Source organism: Balaenoptera physalus, assembly GCF_965194825.1.
Source record: "Balaenoptera physalus genome assembly, chromosome: 14".
Classification (NCBI taxonomy): domain Eukaryota; kingdom Metazoa; phylum Chordata; class Mammalia; order Artiodactyla; family Balaenopteridae; genus Balaenoptera; species Balaenoptera physalus.
The window spans coordinates 83,118,695-83,144,638 of record NC_138893.1 but is presented as its reverse complement, the minus strand read 5'-3'; the positions used below and the strand labels follow the sequence as shown (position 1 = coordinate 83,144,638).

The window sequence follows — 25,944 nt, the reverse complement described above, 5'->3', positions numbered from 1 at the left end:
GTTATTGGGGGAGAAATAAGCAAAATCCCCAATTTTCCCTTCCTGGGGATGTGACTGTCTCACATTTTTTCTTATAATTGTGTGTAGCATAAGACTACTTAGATATTATGAAAGTAATTTCTTCTTTATTTTTGTAAAATAAAGGGTTATGGGTTACTTCCTGCTTTTGCACTTTTCCTTTGCTCTGAGGTAGAACAAACAAGTAGGTATGCGGGGTGAATGTTGGTTGAAAGCTGAGATGTATAGCTTTTCCTTCAAGCTGGAGTCTCATGGATTGGGCTGGTGGAGAAATTCTGGTGTGGTGTATACTCCCCTGGGTGGGAGCCCTGCCTTTCATGTGGGTGGTTGTTGCTGTGTGACTAAGTAAGATAAAGAATATGCCTATGACTGAATTTTATGGAAAACTTTTCTTAACCAATTTTTGACCCAGAGAAATCTGCAAAGGAAACTCTTGGCATTTCTAGGTGTGTCCCTTCATCATTCTGTTTTCCCTAAAAAGAGCTTAACTGAAATACTAGTTTTCACATTTGTCAGTTAGTTTGAGGGGGCCCTTTACCCTTGGTCTAGAATTTCCTCTTGAATTCCAGAAGGGTTTGTGGATTCCTCCTAGAGCCCAGCAGCGGTGGTTTGAGGTGCTGCTGCTCTGGTCTGCTTCTCCTTGTCTAGTGATTGGGAACAGAGACACTTGGGTTTACACTTCCCTTGTAGGAGCCCAAGATGCAGGCAGTGGGGGGAACACATTGTCTCCAGGATCCAGATTCCCCCACCGTGTGGACCCAAATGCTATCTCCAGGGCCACCCAGCAGGCTGGTGGCAGACTACAGAGGGGATTTTGTAGTATGATTTCCACTGGGTGCCCAGTAGGGCTCTGTTTGTCCTCCAGGACACCTATAAGGTAAGGTCAAAGCTGGGGCTAAGATCACCAACTCTTTCTTTTGTTGACCAGAAAGTTAAACTAAGATTGGAGGAGAAATTAGTCAGCTTATCTTAACTATGGATTTGTTTTCAGAGGCATGAAGTTCTTGAACAAGTTCTAAGACTGTATTTTAAATCCATATTGTAAAATCATGTAACGTCTTTGATATTTTACTTAATTTTGCTTTTGCATATTTGATAACTTTCACTTCCCTGTTATGACTTCTTTATGCATCTTTTTTTTGTTCTCTTGTTTGTTTTATTCTTTTTCTCACGTTTAGAAGGTAAGCTTTCTCTTGCCCTCTAGTTTCTTTTTTGCTTAAAAAGAGAAAAAGCATGTCTGTGAGGTTTTCTTGTGCTGTGTGCCGTGCCTTATTCCGTGTGCCGGTGTGTAACACTGTGCTCGAATATGCGTCAGAATTTGACTTAATACGGGACTCGGGGCTGTGCTGGGCAGACTGTTTGGCTCATGTTTGGAGCTGTTTCTTTGGGGAAAGCAAAAGGAAAGACATTACTATGGGATGTCAGGCTTTCTATATCTGGTGGGTGCTTTCCTCTCTTTGAGCAGGCTCCTGGGAACTGTTTTGGTCTGGTCATTCCCAGTGACTTCATCTGAGGGGCAGATTTCCCCAGGTAGCTGGGTGACCCCTAAGTTACCAGTGGACCTTGCTCTTAGGAAAGGAAACTTCCAGCTGATGCTATCTCTGTATTTGCCTCTCCTACCAGTTTCCTTTGCAGGCTCTGGAATTTGACTTTTGGAGATGCATCATTGAGGTTTTAAGCCATAATGAAAACGGGTAGGCTAGAGAGTCTAGATGGAGCACCTGTCCTTCACAATAATCCTAGCATTAAAAATCAAAAGGAAAAAAGTCAGGTGTACCTAAAGTTTTTCCTAACTTCAGTACCTGGCTCACTGCATGTTCTGCTATCTAAGCTGTGAATCAGCTGTAGTTCTCCATGATCTCATGTTCCCCTAATCTAATCTCTTTCCTTATTCTCTTCCCTTTGCTTCTAGCAGATGAGAAATAGTAAAAAAGAAAAGCAGGCCTTGCAACCTTAATGTTTCTCTATTTTTGGAGGGGAAAAGTCATCCATCAATTAGTAACTAAGTGTGACTGAGCTTTATTTTGTGCAAGTGCCGACAGCTGCTTCTTTAAAAACCAAAACCAAAACCCAAACCAAAACCGTGGTCAGTTGAGTTTTTCAGGAGGAAGATTAGGCATTTGGGGGCATATACAAGGGAAATAGAAATCTGGTCCCCACTGTGTACAGTCTAATAGCTATCTCAGTTTTATGCTGATCTGGAAGGAACCAGACTGTTAGGATGCTGTAAAACTATCAGAATGAAAGGAAATAAATAAAATTAGTTCAGCTAAAAGAAGCTTAAGTACATAATGACATCAGAATGAGCAAGAAATGTTTATTTTTTAACTTAATTTTGCTTTTGTTTTACATTTACCTGATTCAAATATCAAAATGCTTTAAAGGGACTTCCCTGGGGGCGCAGTGGTTAAGACTCCGTGCTCCCAATGCAGGAGGCCCGGGTTCAATCCCTGGTCAGGGAACTAGATCCCATATGCATGCTGCAACTAAGAGTTCACATGCCACAACTAAGGAGGCTGCCTGCCACAACTAAGGAGCTGGCGAGCCACAACTAAGACCTGGCACAACCAAATAAATAAATAAACAAACAAACAAATAAATAAATATTGAAAAAATGCTATAAAAGGATATGCGTGACACAGCTCACTCTCATCCCCATCCCTATCCACTCTACCTCCCTTACCCCCTAAGAGTAATTGTCTTTATTAGTTGCAAGAATATTTAGAAAAAATTTTACCCTGAAAATGGAAATTGGTAACTAGGGTTTGGTTATTTTTCAGTTTAGTAGCATTATGCATCTTTCATTGCTCAACTGTAAGCAGTGAATTAATCAGACCTTGTGTCTGTCTGTGACCCCTGGGTTCCCAGTCTGTTTAATACATACGATATCTTTTACCTCCTCTCACCCCTACCAGTAAAGAATTAACTTTGTCTTACCATACTTGTTTCATGCTTCCCCACTGGTGCAGTTTTCTCCTGGAAAGTGATGGTTCCTCTAGAAAAGTGGGGGAAGAAAGTAAGTGGAAAAAATTCTTGGTAAAAGTGCGTCTTGCCGAATAAGATTTTAAAGAGGCAATGCAATAGCTGATTATTTTACGTTTTATACCTACATTCAAATGGCCGATTTACAAGTTTACAAGTACTTTGACTTTAAACACTTCATTGTATTTTGAAAATAAAAAATTTCCCCTCCTAAATCAACAATCATAATCATTATTAAAAACTATTTTAGCATTTTTCCTGGGAATACATTATGAGACAAAAGAATTTGGGGTTTAAACACAGTTCTAATTTTACCCTTTGTAAATTTAGCAATCTATATTTAATCTCTTTTTTTTTGGTATTTATATTACTTGTATCTTGATGCATGCTGAGAAAAAAGAGGAAGTGAGAAAAATTTAAAAAGCATTTCATTGCTAAGAATTTTTGAACCCTATGTAGGTGTTCCTGTAACTGCATCTTGAGTCATTAGATACTATTATTCAGAATTCGTCCCTGTGGTGTGTCTCCTACCACTGTGGGCCTAGGTTGGTGGTGGGTAAATGTAGTGAGTGACTCAGATGTCTTGCACAGATTACTCTAGTCTACAAAGAAGGAAATACTGGTTAGAACATATGATCCTATAATAACTTGCCCTTACTGCAGACCATTGAGGATTTAAGGGTTGATTTTTATTTCAGTTTTGAAAAAAATAAGGTTATATATGAGCTTTTTATGAGTCTTTTAGTATTCTATTATGCAGTATTAGTTTTAGTATTCTAGTATGCAGCTAATACAACAAAGGATTTATCTTTTGGAGTTTGAGATAAATAGTTAATTTAGGCATTTATAATATTTTATCCTCTCCCCCCAGCCAAAGGAGAAAAGCCCGACATGTTACAGGAATTGACATTTCCCTTCTGATCCAAGTGATCTTTTAGTTGGTATAACTGATTGTGTGTGCATAGGTGGCACAGAAGCCCTGAGAAGGTATTCTTGGAGATGAGGAACTGATGCCTGGGAGGGTAGCTTGCCTGAAGGCTCAGGGCTAGGTGACTTTCTCTCCAAGGTTAAATGTAGTTTATAAGATTTTGTTCTACTGCCCAATTTATCTTTCCAGAAACATCTTTGTTTAAAACACGGACTTGAGGGTAGAAATGTGGTCAGGAATGGGCTGGAGTGGGAAGGGTGGGGGCAGGAGGTATTAGTGGAAAAGGGAGAGTAGCTTGGGCAGTGAATGAGAGGGGGTCCTTAGTCCCAAATTTAAAATTTTCAAGAGCCTGGGAATGCAGAAGCTCACTTTCCCTACCGCAGTTCCTCTTGATCGTCTGTGGGAGGAACTCAGTGGTTCTTGGTACTATTCAGTGTTCTTTAGGTCTGACTTTATATTAAATTTCAGAAGTGTTTCAGTTCCTGGAAAAGCATGTAAAAAGGAGTCTTTTAGGTTGTCCTTCTGACTTTTGGTATGTGTGGCAGAGTTCCAAGGCACTATGGTTTTTCTCATTTAAAACCTGAACTCATCAGAGTTTTACAGTAAAAGGGACCAGAGCAGGAGGGTATCAGATCCCTGACAGCTGTCTCCAAAGCTACATGACTAGATCTGGTCTTTTTTATATTCACTCTTTAAAAAAAAGAACAACAACAACAACAACCAAAAACAGAGAAGAGATTGGTGGAGACTTTTCTGGTTCCCAAATTTGAGATTTTACAGAGAACAGTACTTATTGAGGGTACAGTTTTTTTCTCTTCTGTTTCATACCCAGAGTGTATTCTGAGTACTTAGACCTACATGACAAGGTTTAACAAAAAGCTTTATGGTACATAGTGTAGTTGACCCCAGAGTTATGATTATTTTTACCCTTTATAAATATATCTCAAAATTGCTTCTTAGTCCTAGTTGTTCATTGAATTTGTTTATATTATAGCCGGTGTTAGTATACTTCTTTTGTTGCTTATGTCAGAATTCTGTCAATTCCATAACAAACACTGCCCTTCAAAAGAAATTCTTATGAGATTCTTAGGAGACCAAAGTATTTGTTCCCATAGATATTTTTGCTTTTAATAGATATGACATTAAAATGTATTGTGTTTAAATGATTCTTCACAATTTGCTCTATTCCAGAAAGAATTTAATGTGGCCCTCTCAGTGACTGTTTTAAATCTCCAAAATTGTCTAAAATTCATGCTATTAAAAACTTTGGTAACTAATTGAAATTCCCAGTGTAAAAATGCAGCTTCATTGCAAATTTGCCATTGATTATTTTTAGGAGAAAATGAGCATCTCTTAATGTTAAGTTCTTGATATTCTCACATCTCATACTCAGGACCAAATTAGTCACATCCTGAGAATCAGATTCTTTCCTTGAAGCATGGTGACCACGCTTTATTAGGGAGAAAAAAGCAGTGACTTTTGAGGTTACTGAATAGAGCAAAACCAGTTTTTCTATTGTGTTTCAAATCATTTTGGGGCAGTGGAGAAAAAAAGCAGTTATTTAGGTTAGTGAGGATTATGAATTTGATTTATAGAGCTAATTTTCTGGGCAGTATTAACCAAGCCAAAATTGGCAAGGCAAAAGATTTGCTGACTACTGTAAAAGGTTAGTGGAATCTTTGGCAACTCTCTTTGGTAAAAGAAAAAAAATTCTTGAATTTCATCTAATAGAAAATAATGAGGTTTGAGATCAAACTGTGTTTCTGTGACTGAGCCGCTTAATTTATAAAATTAAATTACATTAAAAATTGAAGTTCAATGAAGCAATGAGGGAAAAAATGCCTAAAGTAGAACCTAACATGTAGGAAGTGCTCAATTAAGATTAGTTTCCTAACTAGTAGCCTTTAATGCTAGAATAGACACTGAAAAATTTCTGATCTTTGTTTCCCCTTGAATTGAGATTTTTGAAATGTAGTAAGTATCTATTGTTTTTTTTTCACTGAAAACATAAGTGTATTAGAGAAATGGTTATTAATAGATTTTAAATTAAGTATTTTTACATGGCTATAATTTCTCTTCTTCAGAGTGTGCACAATACTTCCTAGGTGAGAGATCATGAATTTTTTTTTTAATCTGTATCTAGACAAAGTCCTATAACTTGTATTAGACCTTAAAGGCTATCCGACTCTCTGAGGTTGGGTGTTGCCTGAGACTCTCTTTAAAAAGATATTGATTTGGGCCTTGCTAATTTGGAATTAAGCTAAAGTTGACTTTTGAAGACAAGGTTTGCTGTACAGATTAATTTGAACTAGATGAAGGAAGAGCAAATATTTAAACCATTTGAGAATCAAAGCACTTAAAAAATGCCACTTGTCTACTTACAGTACTAATTACAGATGGATTTTGAAATAGATCCTCTTATGACTGCCTTTTATTGATCGATAGCTATCATAATTTCATATAACTTGATAATAAAAATATTTTATTTCCATTTTTTCAGTAATTTAGTTCACTTCTTTTCAGTTGCCATGGCTGAGAATTTGTTATTTAGAGCCTTAGATAGCCAAATCTGTATCTGTTTAGATGGGGAAAGAGGGAGTCCAAAGCTGAGAGTCCTGTAATTTGAATAGGTACTTTGGAAAAGCTGGGGTCAGGCTGCTGACCTTAAGCCTAATTATGAGTGCTCGCAATGCTTATTGGTGCTGCTGCTGGGTTTTGTTTGAATTGGAAGTGGGGATGCTCCTAGTGCCCCCATGTGGAAAACTGGTGGCACCACACCTTGAAGAACCTCGGTTTACAGGACTGGAAATTGAAAAAAGGTAGAGATTTAAGGCATTGCCTAGAGTTACAGAGGTTAGCTCTGTGCTTTGATGGATGGACTCTGTAAGAGCCAGTTCCCTAAGCAAAAGGGAGAGAGGCTGTCTTTTAAGGTGTTAAATAGACTTAAGAGATGGCCAGTCTGTCAGTTGTGAGGATGGGTACGTGCATATTTGTTATATTGTTTTCTGTATATCTATTTACTTAAAAAACTTTATTAAAATATATATATATTTTAAAAGTGATTAGTCTGTTGTTTGGACTTCTCATGCTACATCCTGGGAGATTTTATGCTAGTTTTATGCAAGTCATTATGAATCCTGATTGTAAACAATAAATTGAGACCCACTTATTTTATCCTGCCTCTTCTTCCAGGTTAGGGACGGTAAGGGAACTAAGGATGAGGAGTGGCAGGGAAGGCCCGAAAGACACTTCTTTCTTGTATTACATTTAGTGGTTTATTTGTGGAATTAAAACTAAATTGCTAGATTAAAATTTTCAGTTTTCTTCCAACCAGTAATTCCAGGTTTTTCAGATTAAACATAGTGAAACATCAAGCAGTGTGTGTATATTTCAAGACAAGATGTAGAAGAACTGTGGTTTGTGGTGCCACATGCTAATGAGGCTTCCCTGAAGCTGGGAGAGCTTTGGCAGGGCTGCAGTAGATGATTGTTGACTAGTGGAAAGGCTGATAATGAGGCATGTGACAAGAGGGCTTTTTCTGGCTGAAGACATTGAACATCTTTTGGCTTGAGCAGTTTTACCAGTTTTCACAGTTTAGCAATAGGGAGACTAGGAAACAGAATTAACTGAAGATTTGCATGCAAGATGCTGCATTTTGACAGAAATAAGCGTTATGCTGTGATGAGAATATTTTTAAGGCTGTTGCAGGACTACTGTAGCTATTGTATGTTAATGGTGTAACTTCTCTGTCTTACTTTGTATCATGGTATCTTAGTTTTTGCAAAGAAAATACTTGTGGTATTTTTCTTCAAAAGGACACTGAAGCTATGAAGAGAGCGTTGGCCTCCATAGACTCCAAACTGAACCAGGCTAAAGGTTGGCTCCGTGACCCCAGTGCCTCCCCAGGTAACCCTCTGGTTCTACTTTTCTGATAGATACAGCAAAAAGCTAAAAACCAGGCAAACAAAAGAAAAAGAAAAAAAAAAAGAAAAATCATTTCATAATCTCATAATCCTGAGATAGCTACTGCAACATTTAGGGGCATACTCCATTCTCTGATAGTTTTGACTAATTGAAGTATTACTGGTCCTTAAAAGGATGAAGGGCATAGACTACCTCTCATCACGGAGGAATTAACCAAAGTGAACTGGGTATTCTTTGCCAAGTTATTGGTTCACCCCTTCCCTGAATTACTTTGAATAAAAGCTCTTCTTTTCTAGTTCCCATTGGGCAGATTTCCATTTACGTCAACAGAGTACTTAATTAAGCAGATGAAATGATGATGCTAATAAGAATTGGGAAGCCAAGTTGACTTGTATAAAGATAAGACCCAAATAGGTTATTGAGCTACGCATTATGGATTTTCTAATCTAATATTTATTCAGTTTTAGATTAATATTTGAATGAATGTGAAAAGCCTAATGGAGTTTAGAGGCGTTGAGTGCTATTAAATTGTTAGAGTCTACTTTCATCATTCACATGCTTGCCACAAACTGCTTATTATCTCCAGATGGGTATGGTTCCAAGGATCTTTTTGAGCAGTCTCTGTGGTTAAAACCTCACCCTATGGTTGTAAGGGCAGTGCTTGGCTGTTAGCTATCAGATGTATTGCTTTCTATTCACTTGTCTTTTCATTTAAAATCATCCATTCCTTCATGAATGAAATGACTTGTAAAGCATCCTTTCTAAATAATTAATGGATCAACAATGTAGATATTGAACAGCTCTCTCTCTCGTTTTTTTTTTTTGGCTGTGCCACCTGGCTTGAGGGATCTCGGTTCCCTGACCAGGGATCGAACCCAGGCCACGGTAGTGAAAGTCTGGAATCCTAACCACTAGGCCACCAGGGAACTCCCTTGAAAATCTCTTTGTTTTAGGTGATGCTGGTGAACAGGCCATCAGGCAGATCTTAGATGAAGCTGGAAAAGTTGGTGAACTCTGTGCAGGCAAAGAACGCAGGGAGATCCTGGGAACCTGCAAAATGCTAGGGCAGATGACTGATCAAGTGGCTGACCTCCGAGCCAGGTAAAGTTCCTCTGCTCTCACCAGAGCAGTAGTGGTAACAGTTGGGATCTCGCTCCTGATGGAGTGATTCAGAAAACAAGTTTCTGTGAATTTTACTGAGTTCTCTTTGGCTAATAGGTAACGTAGATATTATATTCTACTAATTCTTTTGAGATTGGAGTGAATTTTCCTTTTGTTGAACTTTTAAAATATGTAGATGCCTTATCATAAAGTTGAAATTGAAATAGAAATCTGTTTTTTTAGTTTCTAGCCATAGGCTTATGAAAAATAAGGTGCATAGATATCTTTTATGAAGGCTGGATAGAAAAAAAACATAAAGAGTGAAAACGTTGGAATTATTTCACATGTCATTTTAAAAATCAGTTAAATAGATTGTCCTCTACGTTGGTCATTTCTAGGCTCTTTTGAGTTTCTATTTCATCATTATTCATTTGGTTTTATAATTCTTTTACCTACCTCTTACCCACCTCAAGTCTTGGCTTTTAGGATCCACCCCCATTCCCCCAAATTAAATATGTATAGTTTGCTATTAAGAAAACTCAGTATAATATAGGTTTGTTTGGAACTCATACATATAGTTAATGAAGTTCTAAAAGATTCTCATCTTTATGGAATTTTATAGTATGGACATTGTGAAAAATTGAGGTATGATGACACACTAGTATAAATGAAATTTAATTTTGCTTCAAGATTGTCATGAAACATCTTGAGATAATTGGAATACAGTATAGGGTCTCCCTACAAACTAAGGCTTCAGGAATACGCCTTGACGTGTTGCACACCATTACACCTGGCCTCAAATGTATTAACATAATGGACTTAAGAATATAGTTCTTAAAGGAGTGGTTCCTGACCTTTTTTGGACCAAGGTCATTTTTATAATTTGATGAAAGCCATTAATCTCTACCTAAAAAGACACATATAAACATGCCCGTACAATATTATATGTAATTTCCAGAGGTTCATGGATTCACTGTAGCCCTGGAAGCTCCACGGGCTTCAGGTTAAGAGCCTTTACCTTAAAGGGAAGAAGGAACAGCATAAATAAATGTGATCTCATTGAGTGCAGTGGGCCTTTTCTCTTGCTGTGAAGCAGTCTCCTCTGCCACGAGCATGCCAAGAACTTTACAGAAAGGACAAAAAAGAAGTTCTGTTCCCATTTGGAGAAATGCCAATGCAGTTTGACAAGATTCTTGGCTCTTCTGATTTCTCACTGCTGGCTCTTTTGTCTGCAGCCTTTTCACAGTGTGGTTGACAGTTTTCAGCTGGAATTCTCAAATACACAGTTGTATGTATTTAGAGAAAGATGAATCTGAGCAAGAGAACGAGGTAGTTGCTGTACGGGATCGACCATAAATCTGTAAAGAGAAAAGGTTGGAACAGTGAGGAGCCCCAATGGGCCTGCTTCACACTGGAGTCTGCAATAGCCTTTCACAATGAAAGATTACAAAGCTGTCTCCTTGTTATCCTTTCTTAAATATGCCTAGCTTTCTAACAGCTTAGTGGCTGAAACTCAGTAACAGTTTCCTCTTTGGTATTCTTCTATTCAGTCACCTAGAGTTTCTAGGGTTGTGAGTATATATTTTCCCCTCCATGGTACTCAAACTTTTTATTTTGAATGAAAAATTATGTAGCCCATAAATATTTTTACTTTTTCACAGTTGGACTCTTATACAAACAATGTTCCTCATAATGAATTACTAGATCTGAAGGAAAAAAGCAAATTAAAACATAAAAAGTATATTTCCAAAAGTCTTAGACTCCTCTGCCATGTAAAAGGGAGGTGTCAAGTACAAGTAAAAGGTATATATATATATGTATATACCTTTTATATACCTGGCAATAAATATTATTGAGTTCACTACCTCAAATATTGGTATACATGAAAAACATATAAATTTAAAAAGAGGATAGATAGATGAATGACAAACCCATACTATTATTAAGGGAAGCAAAGATGTTTTGTAGTTTATCCTAAAATCAGAAGCTCAGGTTATGATGATCAGCCATTCCATTCAACCAAATGATAAAGTTGTCACCCCTGTCATTGAGTTTACCAGGCTGGGTGGATTCAAACATATGAGTATAAAAAGATGGCAAATCTTACTTTGCTATGACCTGGGAAGTCTCTTACAAAGGGAAAACAAGTTTCTACTAACTCACATCATTTTTTTGTAGTAGTAGCATACCACTTCTGAGAGAGGAAAATAGTGAAATTAGTTCTTTAGGAACATGATGAGAAATAACGGTTTCTTGTCCCTGTGTGCCCTTTTCCCTCAGTACTATCTGGTTTTGATACTTATAGGTTGCATAGGAGTGGAAGGTAGATATTTAAGATTACCATTAGGTTATGATAATGACAATTCTGTAATAACAATAGTTACATATGTGTATTGCTTTATTGCCAAAGTATTTTCAAGTATTTCTTTTTGCTTGACGCCACTCTGTTTGATAAGCAAGGCCAGTATTATTCCTACCCACCCCTCATTTTCTAAGTTAGAAAACTGAAGCCCAAGGAAGTTAAACATTGTACCCAAAGGTCCTCAGGTAGCAGGAGCCAGTATTTGAACAGAGATCTACTTGGTCCCAGTGTGGTGTGCTTTCAGTAGCACTATGCGTGCTGCCTCCTGAAACATTTTCAATGTATACTTGCCCATAAATAAGATAATCTAATGGGCTGTTTATTTCTAAAGCATACATACTATGGTAACAAAACCCTCCATAGCAATAAGATCACAAGCACATTTCCCCCCTGAAGATTAGGTTTGATTATGTAATCACCACCAAGAGGAAAATCATTATTATCAAAATGTGCAAGTCTGGTCTTTAAAGTGGTTATGCAGTTCCTTGAAGCTACTGTGTATTATTTTTAAGAGCAAAGGAGAAATTAGATGGTTTGGGTGTTTGCTTTTTCTCTCTCTGTGTTTCCTTGTGTTATCGCAGATTTAGTAGAAAAAGAAAAGGACAAACATGTTAGTAAAAGAACACATACTGTGCTTTTAGTAATATTTTGCCATTAAGAATTTGAGAGAGTACAACAGCAGCATCTATCTGTTTGAGTAGAGGACAAGGAGCCTCACCGGTGGCCATGCAGAAAGCCCAGCAGGTGTCTCAGGGCCTGGATGTGCTCACAGCAAAAGTGGAAAATGCAGCCCGCAAGCTGGAAGCCATGACCAACTCAAAGCAGAGCATTGCGAAGAAGATCGATGCTGCTCAGGTAGCGATGATGATTTTTAGGAATGGTGGGAAATAAAGGAGAAAGAGAAATGTTCCATAAATATCCTGTATCCCTCCCCCCCTAATTTCTATGGGTGGATAATGGGTGTTTCTAAGTGATGACTGATACCCAGTAGTTGCCAATGTTAACACGTCCCCTACCACCACAGGCTTAAGACTAATGTTTATCCATATTTTGAAATAGAGATCTTAATTTTGAATACTTCAGTTAGTTAAAAGTAAGCATTCTGAGTACCATTCTCCTAGTTCCTGATGGAGATTACAGTATGTTAAACCTGTTCTTCTTCTCAGAATTCACAGCTGTGTTTGGTCATAGCAATGTAAAGGGTTAAAGCTTTCTGATATTACTCTACTGTAAAATGATTTTCAAGCATTTCATGAAGAAACATAAATGTTTAAGAAACTGAAGAGTTAAGAAGGTGTGATTAATTCAAAGATAAAGCTCATGAAGATATTTTATCCTAATGAGAAAGAAAAAAGTCATTTTTAAAAAGATGAAGGGGGACTTCCCTGGCAGTACTCCGAGCTTCCACTGCAGGGGGGTGGGTTCGATCCCTGGTCTGGGAATTAGGATCCTGCATGCCACACGTGCAAATATTAATATCTCTATAAATAAATAAATAAATAGCTGAAAGATTGATTTGGTTTTGCCTGAGTAAGAACTGATGTAAAATAATAAGGATCAGCATTATAAAAACAATTGCTGGTATGCCTTATGATTACTTTTGAAATATTTCTGATGGCCTTGTTAAGTTTAGTAAAATTGGTTCATGAGTAGATCACAGTGTGCTTCTTTTCTATTTCTGTGTGTGTAGAATTGGCTTGCAGATCCAAATGGTGGACCAGAAGGAGAAGAACAGATTCGAGGGGCTTTGGCTGAAGCTCGGAAAATAGCAGAATTATGTGATGATCCTAAAGAGAGAGATGACATTCTGCGTTCTCTTGGAGAAATATCTGCTCTGACTTCTAAATTAGCAGATCTACGAAGACAGTATGTATTTAATCAATTAAATTGTCCTTTAATCTCTCTTTTTCCCCCTAAGCACATATATTGTTGAAATTTATAGGTTAAATGCACATACGATACTCCTCCATTGTATTCTTATTGATTCTGTGTGACGTGGTGAGGGCAGATATTTTTAAATTAATAATTTTAGGATACTAAGAACTATTTTTTAAAAAAATATTTTTAAGAGATCTATTTTTTAAAAAATTATTTATTTATTTATTTATTTATTTGGCTGCGCCGGGTCTTCATTGCGGCATGCGGGATCTTTAGCTGCAGTATGCGAACTCTTAGTTGCGGCATGAAGGATCTAGTTCCTTGACCAGGGATTGAACCCAGACCCCCTGCATTGGGGGCACAGAGTCTTAGCCACTGGACCACCAGGGAAATCCCTGAGATCCAGTTTTTTAGATTTCTAAGCTAGGACGTAGTACTACACCATGTTTGTGACTTGTCTGTTTCCCAGGCATATGAGGAAAATAACTTTTGTGGCTAGCTATGAAAAGCTTTGTGTGTGTGTGTGTGTGTGTGTGTGTGTGTGTGTGTTAGGGGGTGGGATGGGGAGGCATAAGAAGATACTTTCTTCCTGGACCAGCAGTGTTACTTCTTATGTAGCAATTATAAAAGATCCTTAAATATGACATCCTCACTGCAGGTTCTTCTCTTAAGGGGATTTTTTTGTTTTAATCGGTGAGACAGATAAGGCTTTCATAGCATCTACTTTGATTGTATAGAAAAGAAGTGTCACTTTCTCCTTTTGAAAGATATTTTTCTGTCTTAGAAAAAAAAACAACTGCATCATATGCTAAAAGAACATTAAAAAAGTGTACAATGGCAAAAGTAAAGAGTGGCTTCTCTCCCACCTCAGTCCTCCAGTCACTTCTCCAGGAATAACCATAGTCAAGTATCTTGTGAGATTTGACTTTTCATTTAACTTGTGTATTTCACTTCCTATTCTTCCACAGGAGAGTGCCTAACCTTTTCCCAAAGAGGTACTTTAGAGTCCTTTCAAATCTTATATTGGCTAAGAGACCAACATTAGCTAAGAAAGCAAACTTCTGCCTCAGACCTTGAAATTAGAATGAGTGGGAGCAGGGTGGACATACTTTAGGCAGGAGGTTGTGGTGATAGAGAGCCGCTTAAGTAATAGCTCAAGTTTGATTCTATATCAAGCTCAGTCATTTGGGGGGTCACTATTTTATACCCCAAATATAAAATTATGTAGGTGGGAAAATGTATAATTGGACAATTGTAAAATAATATATGTCTACAAATTTTGGTCTCTGTTCATTAACATTAGCTAATTAATATAGTCTTTACATTTTTACTAGATTTAAAAATACTCAGAGGAGGAAACTATGTTCTCAGGATCCTAACACAAGTCCATATATATAGCAGGCACTCATTAATGTTTCTTAATGATGAAGAGAGAATTAATGATAATAGTGATAACAGCAGACCAAGTTTGGTCACATGCCATCATTACTTATTCCTATTATCTATCTATCTATCTATCTATCTTTCTATCCATCTATCTGTCTATCTAAAACTTCCTGGCAGCAGGAGTAGCTATGATCAGAACCATAGTAATTACCTTCTTTGTCCAGCTTTATAATGGAGAAAGTATGAAAGTTTAGAATTATAAAGGAACTCTTAAGATAGTATCTAAATTAGTCATTCTGTCAGGTAGACTAATATTTGCCTTTTTATCGGTGAGCCAGGTATGATTATCCTGAAGTTTACTTTTCTATGGCCTAGTGGACTGGAGATATAAAATGAGTCAGACTTGAGATGGCAGGCTCAGGGGTCAGCTAACCTAGTGATGACTGATCGAGCTCAGCTTACCAAATGGTTGAGCTTGGTTGAGCCAGACTGACCAAACTCATATTTAACTACAACATATTTAACTGTCTTAATGAGGCAAAACAATCAGAATTTATATTATTAATTGCTTATTTAAGGGTCAAATAGATAAATCCCTCTCCTTTCAAACCAAGTTAATAATAATCATTAGCAGTTTGTCATCTCATTAACATTTGTATTAGCAATTAAGTCATCTCAATGTAAAGAGTGTCTTTGTGACAGGATGGCTATATTTTTCTCTGCAGGGGAAAAGGAGATTCCCCAGAGGCCCGAGCGTTGGCCAAACAGGTGGCCACGGCCCTACAGAACTTGCAGACCAAAACCAACAAGGCTGTGGCCAACAGCAGACCTGCCAAAGCAGCTGTCCACCTTGAGGGCAAGATTGAGCAGGCACAGCGGTGGATTGATAATCCCACAGTGGATGACCGGGGAGTTGGTAAGATCATCACTGCACTTAATCCTCATTAAACTTATTTCAGTGAAGATAAGCAAGGTGTTAATAGAGATCCTGTATCATCTGTAATTAGGTACAGAAGGGATTCTTTAGCCACTGGTGAGTAAGTCATTCCACAGTGTGACTCCACCTCCAAATGTAGCCAATAAAATTCCTGTGATTTAATCAAGAAGTATTAATAAATAAATGATTTTGCTGCAGGCAAATAGAAAAGTCCTCAGGTTGCAGTTGAAACTTTGAGCTAATTATTTCCAGTCTATGTATACTTTCACTCTGTTGTATTTCTGTTATTACAGTCCTTAGTAAGTTCACAGTTAAATATAATTTTTGAAAATAAGTAAAAGACACTTAACTACCAAGGTTGTTTTCAGTTGTGACGGCTCCTGTACCACACAATCACCTGTAGAATTGATAACCTAAAATTCTGATTTTTGAGAGATTTTAGGAATGGATCTATAAGAATTTAGGTCGTATTATGATAGCAAGCCTGTTGAAGCTGAAAGATCTATTTATTTCATTTGCTGTATTCATTGGAAAAAGATAAAATTTTTAATTGGTGATTCCCAGTGTTGGGGAATCAGGCAGACATATAATTTACTGGTGGAGGAATAAATTGGTACAAATTTTCTGAGTGGCAATTTGGAATTATATGTCAAGAGCTTTAAAAAAGTTCATACCCATTGACTCAGCGATTTGACTTACAGGAATTTATTCTAAAAATAATTAGAGATGTTTCTAAGGAGTTACATATGAGAATATGTAAATAGCATAAATATTTAATAATATTAACAATTATGGTTCATGTGATAAAATGTTGCATAGATTTTAGATCATGGTTTTTGAATAATATTTAATGATGTAGAAAAATGCTCACGTTAAATAAAAAGAAGGAAGGAATAAAAATTATAGTATGATCCTGGTTTTTTAAAAGAGAAATGTATGTATGTATAGGAGCATGCAATGCATTAAAAAAGACTGGAAGGAAATGTTCAAATATATCAGTCTCCAAGTGATGGGATATGGGTGGTTTATATTTTTTTACGTTTTTTATATTTCCCCAGTTTTTTGTCTTGATAGGGGAAAAAAACCCACTAACCCCACTAAATGTATTATTAAGAAAAGAAATCTTTACCAGAATGGCACGGTGGTTGGCTTCTCCTGGTCTATGTGAGTTTCAGTGTTTTCCTCTTGGTGCAGGTCAGGCTGCCATCCGAGGGCTTGTGGCCGAAGGTCATCGTCTGGCAAATGTCATGATGGGGCCTTATCGCCAAGATCTTCTTGCGAAGTGTGACCGAGTGGACCAGCTGACGGCCCAGCTGGCTGACCTGGCTGCCAGAGGGGAAGGGGAGAGTCCTCAGGCGAGAGCCCTTGCATCTCAGCTCCAAGACTCTTTAAAGGTAGAACTTGGGAGCACATATCATTACATTTCTTTCTTTCTTTCTTTTTTTTTTTTTTTTTTTTAATAAATTTATTTATTTAATTTTTGGCTGCGTTGGGTCTTTGTTTTTGCGCGCAGGCTTTCTCTAGTTGTGGCGAGCGGGGGCTGCTCTTTATTGCAGTGCGTGGGCTTCTCATTGCGGTAGCTTCTCTTGTTGCAGAGCTTGGGCTCTAGGCGTACGGGCTTCAGTAGTTGTGGTGCACGGGCTTCAGTAGGTGTGGCACGCGAGCTCAGTAGTTGTGGCTCACGGGCTCTAGAGCTCAGGCTCAGTAGTTGTGGCGCACGGGCTTAGTTGCTCCGCAGCATGTGGGATCTTCCTGGACCAGGGCTCAAACCCATGTCCCCTGCATTGACAGGCGGATTCTTAACCACTGAGACACCAGGGAAGTCCCTCATTACATTTCTTATGCTTACTATTATACAAAAACTAGGAGGGAGAGTTTTTAAAAAATATAATTTCTTGAGTCTAGGGAAAGTGAAAAAGGTGTGACCAAGAATATAAGGAAATCCATGGACTTCCCTGGTGGTGCAGTAGTTAAGAATCCGCCTGCCAATGCAGGGGACACAGGTTCGAGCCCTGGTCCAGGAAGATCCCACATGCTGTGGAGCAACTAAGCCCGTGCACCACAACTACTGAGCCTGTGCTCTAGAGCCTGCGAGCCGCCACTACTGAGCCCGTGTGCCACTACTGAAGCCCACACGCCTAGAGCCCGAGCTCTGCAAGAAGAGAAGCCACCGCAATGAGAAGCCCACGCACCGCAACGAAGAGTAGCCCCTGCTCGCCACAACTAGAGAAAGCCTGTGCACAGCAACGAAGACCCAACGCAGCCAAAAATTAAATAAATTAAAAAAAAAAAAGAATATAAGGAAATCCAGAGCTTATTAAGGAAAAGCTTACTAGTGTGTGATAGCAATTAAAATTGTGTTTCTCAAGCTTCACTCAATCAACAGCTCTTTCATATTTGCTCTACCATGTATCACCTATACTTTTTTATTTAGTCAGTATTTTTCTTAAAATGGACTCCTTTTTTAAACTTTATTTAAAAGAAAAGTTTATAAAAATCCTGAAATCAGGAGTTTGAGGAGTTAGTTATATTTTTTCTAATATTCTGTAAAAGAAACACACAATTATTAAAATAAAAACATTTGTCTGTATAACACCTAAAATCATCTCAGATACCACCAGCCAGTGCATGCCACCCACCTTGAGAAACAATGGGGGTGATTGATCCTTCTTCGAGTATTAATCTAGAATAAAACTTAGATTGGACGAAGTGTGATAATTATGAAAAGGAGTTTTTTCATGACGTCTGAGAATCCTCTTCTTTTGACCCATGTTAAAATAAAAAATGGATTCATATATTTGTTATCAAGTTTTTCTAGAAACTTATTTGAAATATCCAGAAAAATTCCATTATTGATTTATATCCTCTCAATATAAGAAATTGCTTAGAAATTTGGCACTGCATCCACCAAACAATCCTTACGGTTACTGTAATCATGTCAGGCCCCTCCAGCACTGGGATTGGTGAGGAACTCTGTCTCATCTCATGGTCTTCTTTGGGCTCAACCCCATGATTCTTAGTATTATTCTTAGGGGCCATCAAGAAAGGAAGTAAGATTTCTTGTTTGGGTGGAACAGTCTAGGGAAATGTGGGTCATGTGGGCAGGATTCACTTCTTACACCTGTTTCATACTAGCTCAGTGCTTTGTACACAGTTGATACTCATAGCTGATAAAGTTATGAAACACTGAATGAATGAATGTGTCAGTGAAGAAAGGACAATGGTGGATGTGCTTTTTGGATATTTCTGGAAATTTTCATTTTTAAACAATGTTTTTAAGGATCTGAAAGCCCGGATGCAGGAGGCCATGACTCAGGAGGTGTCAGATGTTTTCAGTGATACTACAACTCCCATCAAGCTGTTGGCAGTGGCAGCCACTGCCCCTCCTGATGCACCCAATAGGGAAGAGGTGGGTATCTGAGGCCTTCCATTTCTTCTGTTGGCCAGCCATAGGTATATGTATATGTATGTGTATATGTATGTGTATATGTATATGTATGTGTATGTGTATGTGTATGTGTGTGTGTGTAAAGGTAAAATGTGACTGCAGTGTATGTCAGGAGTGGTTGGGAAATTGTGGATGAAGGGTGGAAAGGTAGAAGAGGGAAGAAAGGCCTTGCCACTTCTTCTTTCAGTCACCAAGTATGTCACTTAGGAATGTCTTTAGGACATGTCTTCACTTGCAAGCAGTAGAAGACCTGACCATCAGAGATGAAAACAAATGGGTTTTATTTTCATCACATAACAAGAAACATGGAGCTAGGTAGCCTTGGCATTGGTTCAGCAGCTTGATGCCATGAAAGCTGGCATCTCTCTGATTTTCTTGATCTTTTCCTCATGATGTGAGATGCTGATGCAGCCCTAGGCATTATGTTCAAGGCAGTAAGAAATGAGCAATGGGGGCATTCCAGTCACAACTAGAATAACTGTCCCTCTAGATATAACCTTCCCTCTAGTGTCCCCTTAGGACACTTTATTCTCCAGACAGAAGTCAGGGCAATTCTTTTAAATCATTTGATGTCATTCTTTTACTCAAACCCTTCAGATTACTCCTCCCTGTCCCAGAGTGAAGCCAGAGTCCTTACAATGAACAGTAAGGCCAGTGATGTGCTGGTAGACACAGGAAAAAAAACAAAACAAAAACAAAAAACAAAAGGCCCTGATTTGTAATGTTTATTAATTTCCATGATGTAAATATTCCCATGATGGCTGTTTCAGTGTGAAGTCACCGTAAGCAGAGTCGGGAAGAGATGGGCACATTTGGCTCTTATGAGCTTGTGTGAGTTGGTACCAGCAGCTTCGTCACACCACTGCATCTGGTCCCCCATCTACTTCTCTGACCTCGTGTGTTGCCTCTCTTCCCCTTCATGCTCCTGTCTCTGCATTGCCCTTCTTGTGTTGTATTCCCAGTATTCCTTGTTTATGTTTGTATGTTCTAACCTTGGGGCCCTTGCTGTTGTTCTCTCTGGTCCTCCCACAGATAACTGCAGGTATTGTTCACTCACTTTCTTCAGCTGTCTACTGAAATGTCACTTTGGGGTCACCACCTAAGATAGCAACCCCACCCCAAGCTCCTCCCAAGGAATTCCCTAATCTCCATATCCTACATTTCTCCTTCGTGTTTATCAACACTTACATATTTACCTTGTTTTCCTCACGTTAGCATGAAAGCTCCATGTGGGCAGGGATTTTGTTTTGTCATTACTTTATTCCCATTTCTTAAAACAATGTCTGACACATCATTGGTGCTGAATAAATGAAAGTAAACGCTCTCCCAGAAATCCTCCAGGAGACTTTTGTGTATGTCTCATTGGCTAGAATGCTGTCACATGGCTACCTCACTGCAAAGGAATCTAGGAAAGCAAGTATTTGGTTTTCCATCCTCTATAGTATTGGTAGTGAAGGAGAAGGGGTTGGGTCAGGCACCCAAGACAGTGTAGAACTGGTGAGCAGAGGTTTATGTTATTCTTATTTGCTAATGACCCCCATTTTCTTTCTCTAGCCTAGGTTACTGGGCAGTGCAGCTCATGGTCCCTTTAGGCTGGGGTGATGTGCTGTGTTTTCATTCCAGACATCTGAGTGTCAGATGAGCAGACAAAACTGTCTGCTGGTAATCTCTACCTAGATGCTGCATGGGTACCTCAGCACGTGTTGTCCTCCTGTTTTCTTCCAACTGGAAATTTGTGAGTCGCCACTGACTCTTCCCTTCATCTTCCCACATCTATAATGTAAGACAAGCTAATCTGATCTCACAAATACTTCTTGAATTCTCTCTAATTTCTATTCATGTTGCCACAGCTCTAGTTCTGATCCTTGTTCCTTGCTGCCTTTGTAACTACACAGCTGAGACTGGTCTTTGAATCCATCACTAGGGCACGAATAAAATAAAAATACGGATCTGACCCTGATATTTTCCTGCTTAAACCTTTCATTGGCCCTTCCTTTTCACATAGGAGAAAGCCAGAGCTCTGTGATCTGGCTTCTAATACTTCCTCTACCCCTGTTTCCCACAAACCCTGCCTCTCAGTTCATGCCCCAGCAATACCTCATTGCTTATAGTTTCCTGCATACTCTGTCCTTTCTTTTCTCCATGTCTTTGTTCTTTCTGTCTCTCTGCCTAATTATTGTCCCCTTATCTCTTTTGGCTAATTTCTGTTTATCCTTTATTCTAGTATCCTTTACTTCCTGGATAGTCTGAGTGCCTTTCTTTTTCCTCCCAAGTATCAATGCTTAGTTTTATTATTGCACATAGCACACAACTATTGTAGGTATCTGTTTATGGGCCTTTTTAACCCTGCTAGGACGTGAGATCCTTGAGATGCAGAAATTATGTCTTATTCATCTTTGTATCTTCAGCACCTGTTCCAGGGCCTGGCACATAGTAGGTGCTCAGTACAGTTTTGTTGAGTGACAAGGAAAGCAAGCTAAGCAGTAGGTTAAATCAGAGGGAGCAGCAGACATAGACTGGGGCTGAGATGGTCAACCAAAGTTGGCAAAGCGTTATAGATTCAGAGTGTGGGAGACCAGCCAAGGAAAGAAACAAGGATTGAGGCCAGGAGAAGAGGACCAGGAGGTTAGAGATTTAGGAAGAGATCCTGAGCATTAAATGGCAAGAACCCAGTTGGCTGAATCCAAACAAGAGGTCAGAATGGGGAAGAGACTTGAGTGCATAAACATAGAGCCCTGGCAGTGAGACTGGAGCCTGCTGTTGGGCCAAGAGACCTTCAGAGATTGTCTGCTGGGAGCCAGAACTTGTCTCCAAGTATGGGCAGGTAGACCTCCAGGGGGAGGCAAAGAAGAGGGTAGATTCTGCCAGGCAGTTCCTAACATGCTCTGTGTATGATATAAAGCTCACCCAGGGCTGTTGGATATACCTTGCCTCAAGCATCAATTCTAATAATGTGATCCAAACAAATGACAGAAGAACTTTTGTCGTCTAAGTTAAATTGTCCCCTTCATGGTATGTGACCTTGCATAATATCCATGTCGAAGAAAAAGTTAACTTTTTAAAAATGTGTGAACTGAATGAACAATTCAGTAGATGGTTTTGCATTTGGGGTGATGGAAATCAGCTATCCTTACCCTTGTGTCAGGCCTGGGTGTGAGCACCAGCTATCGTTTTTCCCATGGAGGTCAGGGGCAGAGCTTTTACAACATTAATGGTAATGGGATATGTGAGGGAAGCTGCCCGGAGGAGGCTGGAGCTCTGGTTAGGACTCTGGATATTCTTGGCCTTTAATGCATCCAGCCACCTGCACTGGAACCTGGAGTAGGTTTTTCTATACTCTTCAAACTAGAGGATAAGCCTTTTGTGAACAGGGATTATTTAAGTCTTTGGATTCTGTGAACTCCTTATTGCAGACTGCACAGCACTGTATGTCCTGTTTGCACTTGGTAAGCATTGATTGCACTGAAATTCAACGGTGTGTGTGCTCTTGCCTGCATGCATGTGATGCTGATGGCCAAACCTCTGAGGAGATACGGCAAGGCCAAGACTCGATGTGACTGTTGTCTTATTAACTTGTGAAGTCTTTGCTGAAGCAGTGGCTGCCTCTGCTTAAAGAGAGACTTTTTCTCAGGCTGCCTGACCCATTTAATTGCAATAAATTTTCTTAATGTCTTTGTTTGTTCCTCAAGGTATTTGATGAGAGGGCAGCTAACTTTGAAAACCATTCAGGAAGGCTTGGGGCCACGGCAGAGAAGGCGGCTGCTGTTGGAACTGCTAATAAATCAACGGTGGAAGGCATTCAGGCCTCAGTGAAGACAGCCCGAGAACTCACACCCCAGGTGGGTTTCACTCCCCCTTCATCATGTCAGTACACACCATATTGAGTAAAGAAGGTTAACTACAGAACAGTTTCTATACATAACACTTACTATAAAATATCATGAAAAAACCCACACATACCCTTAATGTCGAAATCATTTTTATATTGTTTGAATTTTTTACAGTGATCATGATTAGTTTTGAAAGTAGAAAAAACTAGTAAAGCACCCCCCTCCCATGCATAATTAGGGAAAAATTCAATAATCTTGAGAGGTTAGTTTATTTTGATTTTAGAGCTTATGCCTTTCCCCACATTTCTTTGATGGTATTTAAAAAATTTTAGATGTGTCCATAATTTTTCTTTTTTCTTTAATTATATAACCAAGAGGTAGCTAATGTACTGTAAACAGAATATTGGAAGAGTGGGAACAAAAGAAAACAACTTGGACAGGAATTAAAGTTCTAGTACATGATAGATGTTCTTAAAAGATCACTTCAACATCGTTTAGTGTGTTTGTGCATTTTTTTCTTACAATAAAATTACAGAAAATTCATTATCTTTTCACTCATTTATTCAGCAGATATTTCTTGAGTGCCTGTGATACATTAGGAACTGTCTGGGCTTTAGAAATCTGTGATACTAGATTTGGTGGGGAGCTTGTAGGCAGAGACAGGGGAAATAAGCTTGTCTCTTAATTGTTCAACTTTTGCCCATGTGGCATGTTAACAAGTCAGATTCTCTTGAAAAATCATACTTGTCTAGCTTTTTTTTTAAAAAGTCCATAAAATATGAACATGTCTAACTTTCCTTAAAAATTTCCGTAAAACGTAGAATATAAAACATAGGATTTCTCTATAAAACCGAGATTTCTTAAAAAAAAACAGAGCACTAGGCTTAAGACACCAACTATGGAAAGAGCAAGGACTTTGGAGACAGATCTGGACTCGAATCCTCTGTTACTTTGAGTTTCCTTGTGTAAAATGCAGATAATTCCTTCCTAGTGTATTGTTTTGAGGATTAAGAAGATGCTTGTACAGCCTGTAACTTATCAAATACTCAGTAAATGTTAGTTCCTTCCCCAAGTGCTGCAACTGACTAGCTGGGAGCTCTTGAGCAAGTCACTTAAATTTTCTGCGTCTTGGTTTTTGCAGCTGTGAAGTGGAGAAATTACTGTCCTGTCTCTTTCACAGGCTTGTTGTGAGGATTCAGTAAGACAGTGGATGTGAAAGCACTTTGTTAACTGTAGACAGTTATTATTTTTTTTAAGGAACATTTATTTATTTATTTATTTGCTGCATTTCTCTAGTTGCGGCGAGTGGGGGCTACTCTTTGTTGTGGTGCATGGGCTTCTCATTGCAGTGACTTCTCTTGTTGCGGAGCACGGGCTCTAGGCATGCAGGCTTCAGTAGTTGTGGCACGTGGGCTCAGTAGTTGTGGCTCGAGGGCTCTAGAGCGCAGGCTCTGTAGTTGTGGCACGTGGGCTTAGTTGCTCTGCGGCACGTGGGATCTTCCCAGACCTGGGATCGAACCCGTGTCCCCTGCATTGGCAGGTGGATTCTTAACCACTGTGCCACCAGGAAAGTCCGACAGTTATTTTTAATAAATATTCATAAATCTGTTTTAAGTAATCTTTAGTATCTTTCTTAATGGTGCTTTTTAAGATGAGGACATCAAGGGCTTAAGTATCACTCCGTTTTGTGTATGTTCAGAAGTATCAAGCAAACACCCGTTTACTTTGTCACTTTATTACCTTCTTAAAATCAGGCTGTGACTGTAAAATCTTTTGTGAGGGCCCATTCTGGGGAGCTGTTTATGAGACCAAAACTAAAGTGCCTGGTCTGAAAAGAGACTTGTCGATTTTTGGCCTTATAGTGCCACCTGTAGGTCAAGAGGGGGAAGCTTTGCTGAAGGTTTATATTTGAGTGGTATTTAAAGGTTGTTTTGTCATTGCCAGGTCATCTCAGCGGCTCGCATCTTACTTAGGAATCCCGGAAATCAAGCTGCTTATGAACATTTTGAGACCATGAAGAACCAGTGGATCGATAATGTTGAAAAAATGACAGGTAGAGTTGTGTGCAAGATTCTTGCTGTCTGATCCATGAGAAATGAGTTCTGAGAAACTCAAACAGGACCAGTTATGTTACTCAGCCGTAATTGGATAAAGGGACCGTCATGTGCTCGACAGTGTACTTGGCCCTGATTAAGGCCGCTGAGCAGCAGCGGCTTCTCATTCAAGCCTTGCAACTTTGTCCGAAGAGAGACTCTTTGAGTCTCTTTGATTTTAATGTGGCCCTCCCGGTGTGATGTTTATTGTTACAGCTCCTATCTTCTCTGAATAGTGTCTTTTCTCTGTCTGAGCCAGAGTTTGGTTTCAGAGGCTGAGAGGCAGTGTTTGTGGATACAGTAAGTGTCCCTGTCATTTTCAGCAGGTTCACATTTCAAGGAACCACAATAGCTACCATTTAATACAACTTGTCTCAGAGTTTCCTCCAACTTATCAACTACGTAGTTTTTTTTTTTAAAAAAAAGGAGAAACCAACAACTGACAAACCTGTGTCTGTGCGATTGAGGTGGCACCTCTGAATCTTCTTCATTCTCTGTGGAGGGAGGGATGGGAGAGGAAGAGATGAGGAATGTAGGCTCTTAGGCTTCCCTGCAGAACCTGCTGGGACAGGGGTCCATAGCAGCCAGAGATGAAAGTGGAGCTCCTGAGGTGTCTGAAGAGAGGTAACAGAAACAAGAAACAGGCTGTTAGGGTTATTGGAATCCTCTGCGTGGCTCATCTTGGGCACTACAAGCTGCCAATAAGCAACAGATGGCTGGGGAGTGAGACGGGAAGGGAGAAAATACTGTTAACAGATAATGTGGTGCTGATGCGGTGAAGGTTTCAGATGCAATCCTTGTTTCCTCCTGATGTCAAAGCGTTTCTGGTTGTCTGTGGTAGATACAAGAAGGCTGGTGACCACGGTTGGTATAAATGCTGTGAGTCTGTATGGCCTCCTGGGCTACATTCTCACTTTTTTTTTTTTTTTTTACAATGGTGATCACCTGGAAGCTTTTGATTGTGTAAGAAGGGTTTTGAGCTGAAGGTGAGAATTATGGGTGTTGTACTTTCACATGAGAAATTTGAGTGGACAACAGGGTTTTGGAGTCTCTGTTC

At 39.1% G+C, this 25,944-nt stretch overlaps 1 protein-coding gene and 3 long non-coding RNA genes across 5 annotated transcripts in view; 1 reads left to right on the top strand and 3 right to left on the bottom strand.

The window, feature by feature from the left end:
- Positions 1 to 25,944, bottom strand: part of LOC309642871 — a 367,193-nt gene that overhangs the window by 141,123 nt on the left and 200,126 nt on the right. The gene's annotated exons all lie outside the window — the stretch shown is intronic.
- Positions 1 to 25,944, bottom strand: part of LOC309642866 — a 242,639-nt gene that overhangs the window by 63,474 nt on the left and 153,221 nt on the right. The window lies entirely within an intron of this gene.
- VCL (vinculin) overlaps positions 1 to 25,944 on the top strand; it is a 97,091-nt gene that overhangs the window by 56,929 nt on the left and 14,218 nt on the right. For both annotated transcript variants that reach the window (XM_082424922.1, XM_082424921.1), the window contains exons 7-15: positions 7,744 to 7,834; positions 8,806 to 8,953; positions 12,017 to 12,170; positions 13,006 to 13,181; positions 15,305 to 15,495; positions 16,711 to 16,910; positions 18,797 to 18,925; positions 22,654 to 22,803; positions 24,739 to 24,847. In XM_082424922.1, the coding sequence (XP_082281048.1) occupies positions 7,744 to 7,834; positions 8,806 to 8,953; positions 12,017 to 12,170; positions 13,006 to 13,181; positions 15,305 to 15,495; positions 16,711 to 16,910; positions 18,797 to 18,925; positions 22,654 to 22,803; positions 24,739 to 24,847 (1,348 nt within the window). The remainder of the gene's footprint in view (positions 1 to 7,743; positions 7,835 to 8,805; positions 8,954 to 12,016; positions 12,171 to 13,005; positions 13,182 to 15,304; positions 15,496 to 16,710; positions 16,911 to 18,796; positions 18,926 to 22,653; positions 22,804 to 24,738; positions 24,848 to 25,944) is intronic.
- Positions 5 to 16,733, bottom strand: LOC309642868. The gene is made up of 3 exons (XR_014253417.1): positions 16,646 to 16,733; positions 9,972 to 10,311; positions 5 to 3,013 (listed from the first exon to the last, which is right to left on the bottom strand). It is a non-coding gene; the product is annotated as an uncharacterized lncRNA (long non-coding RNA).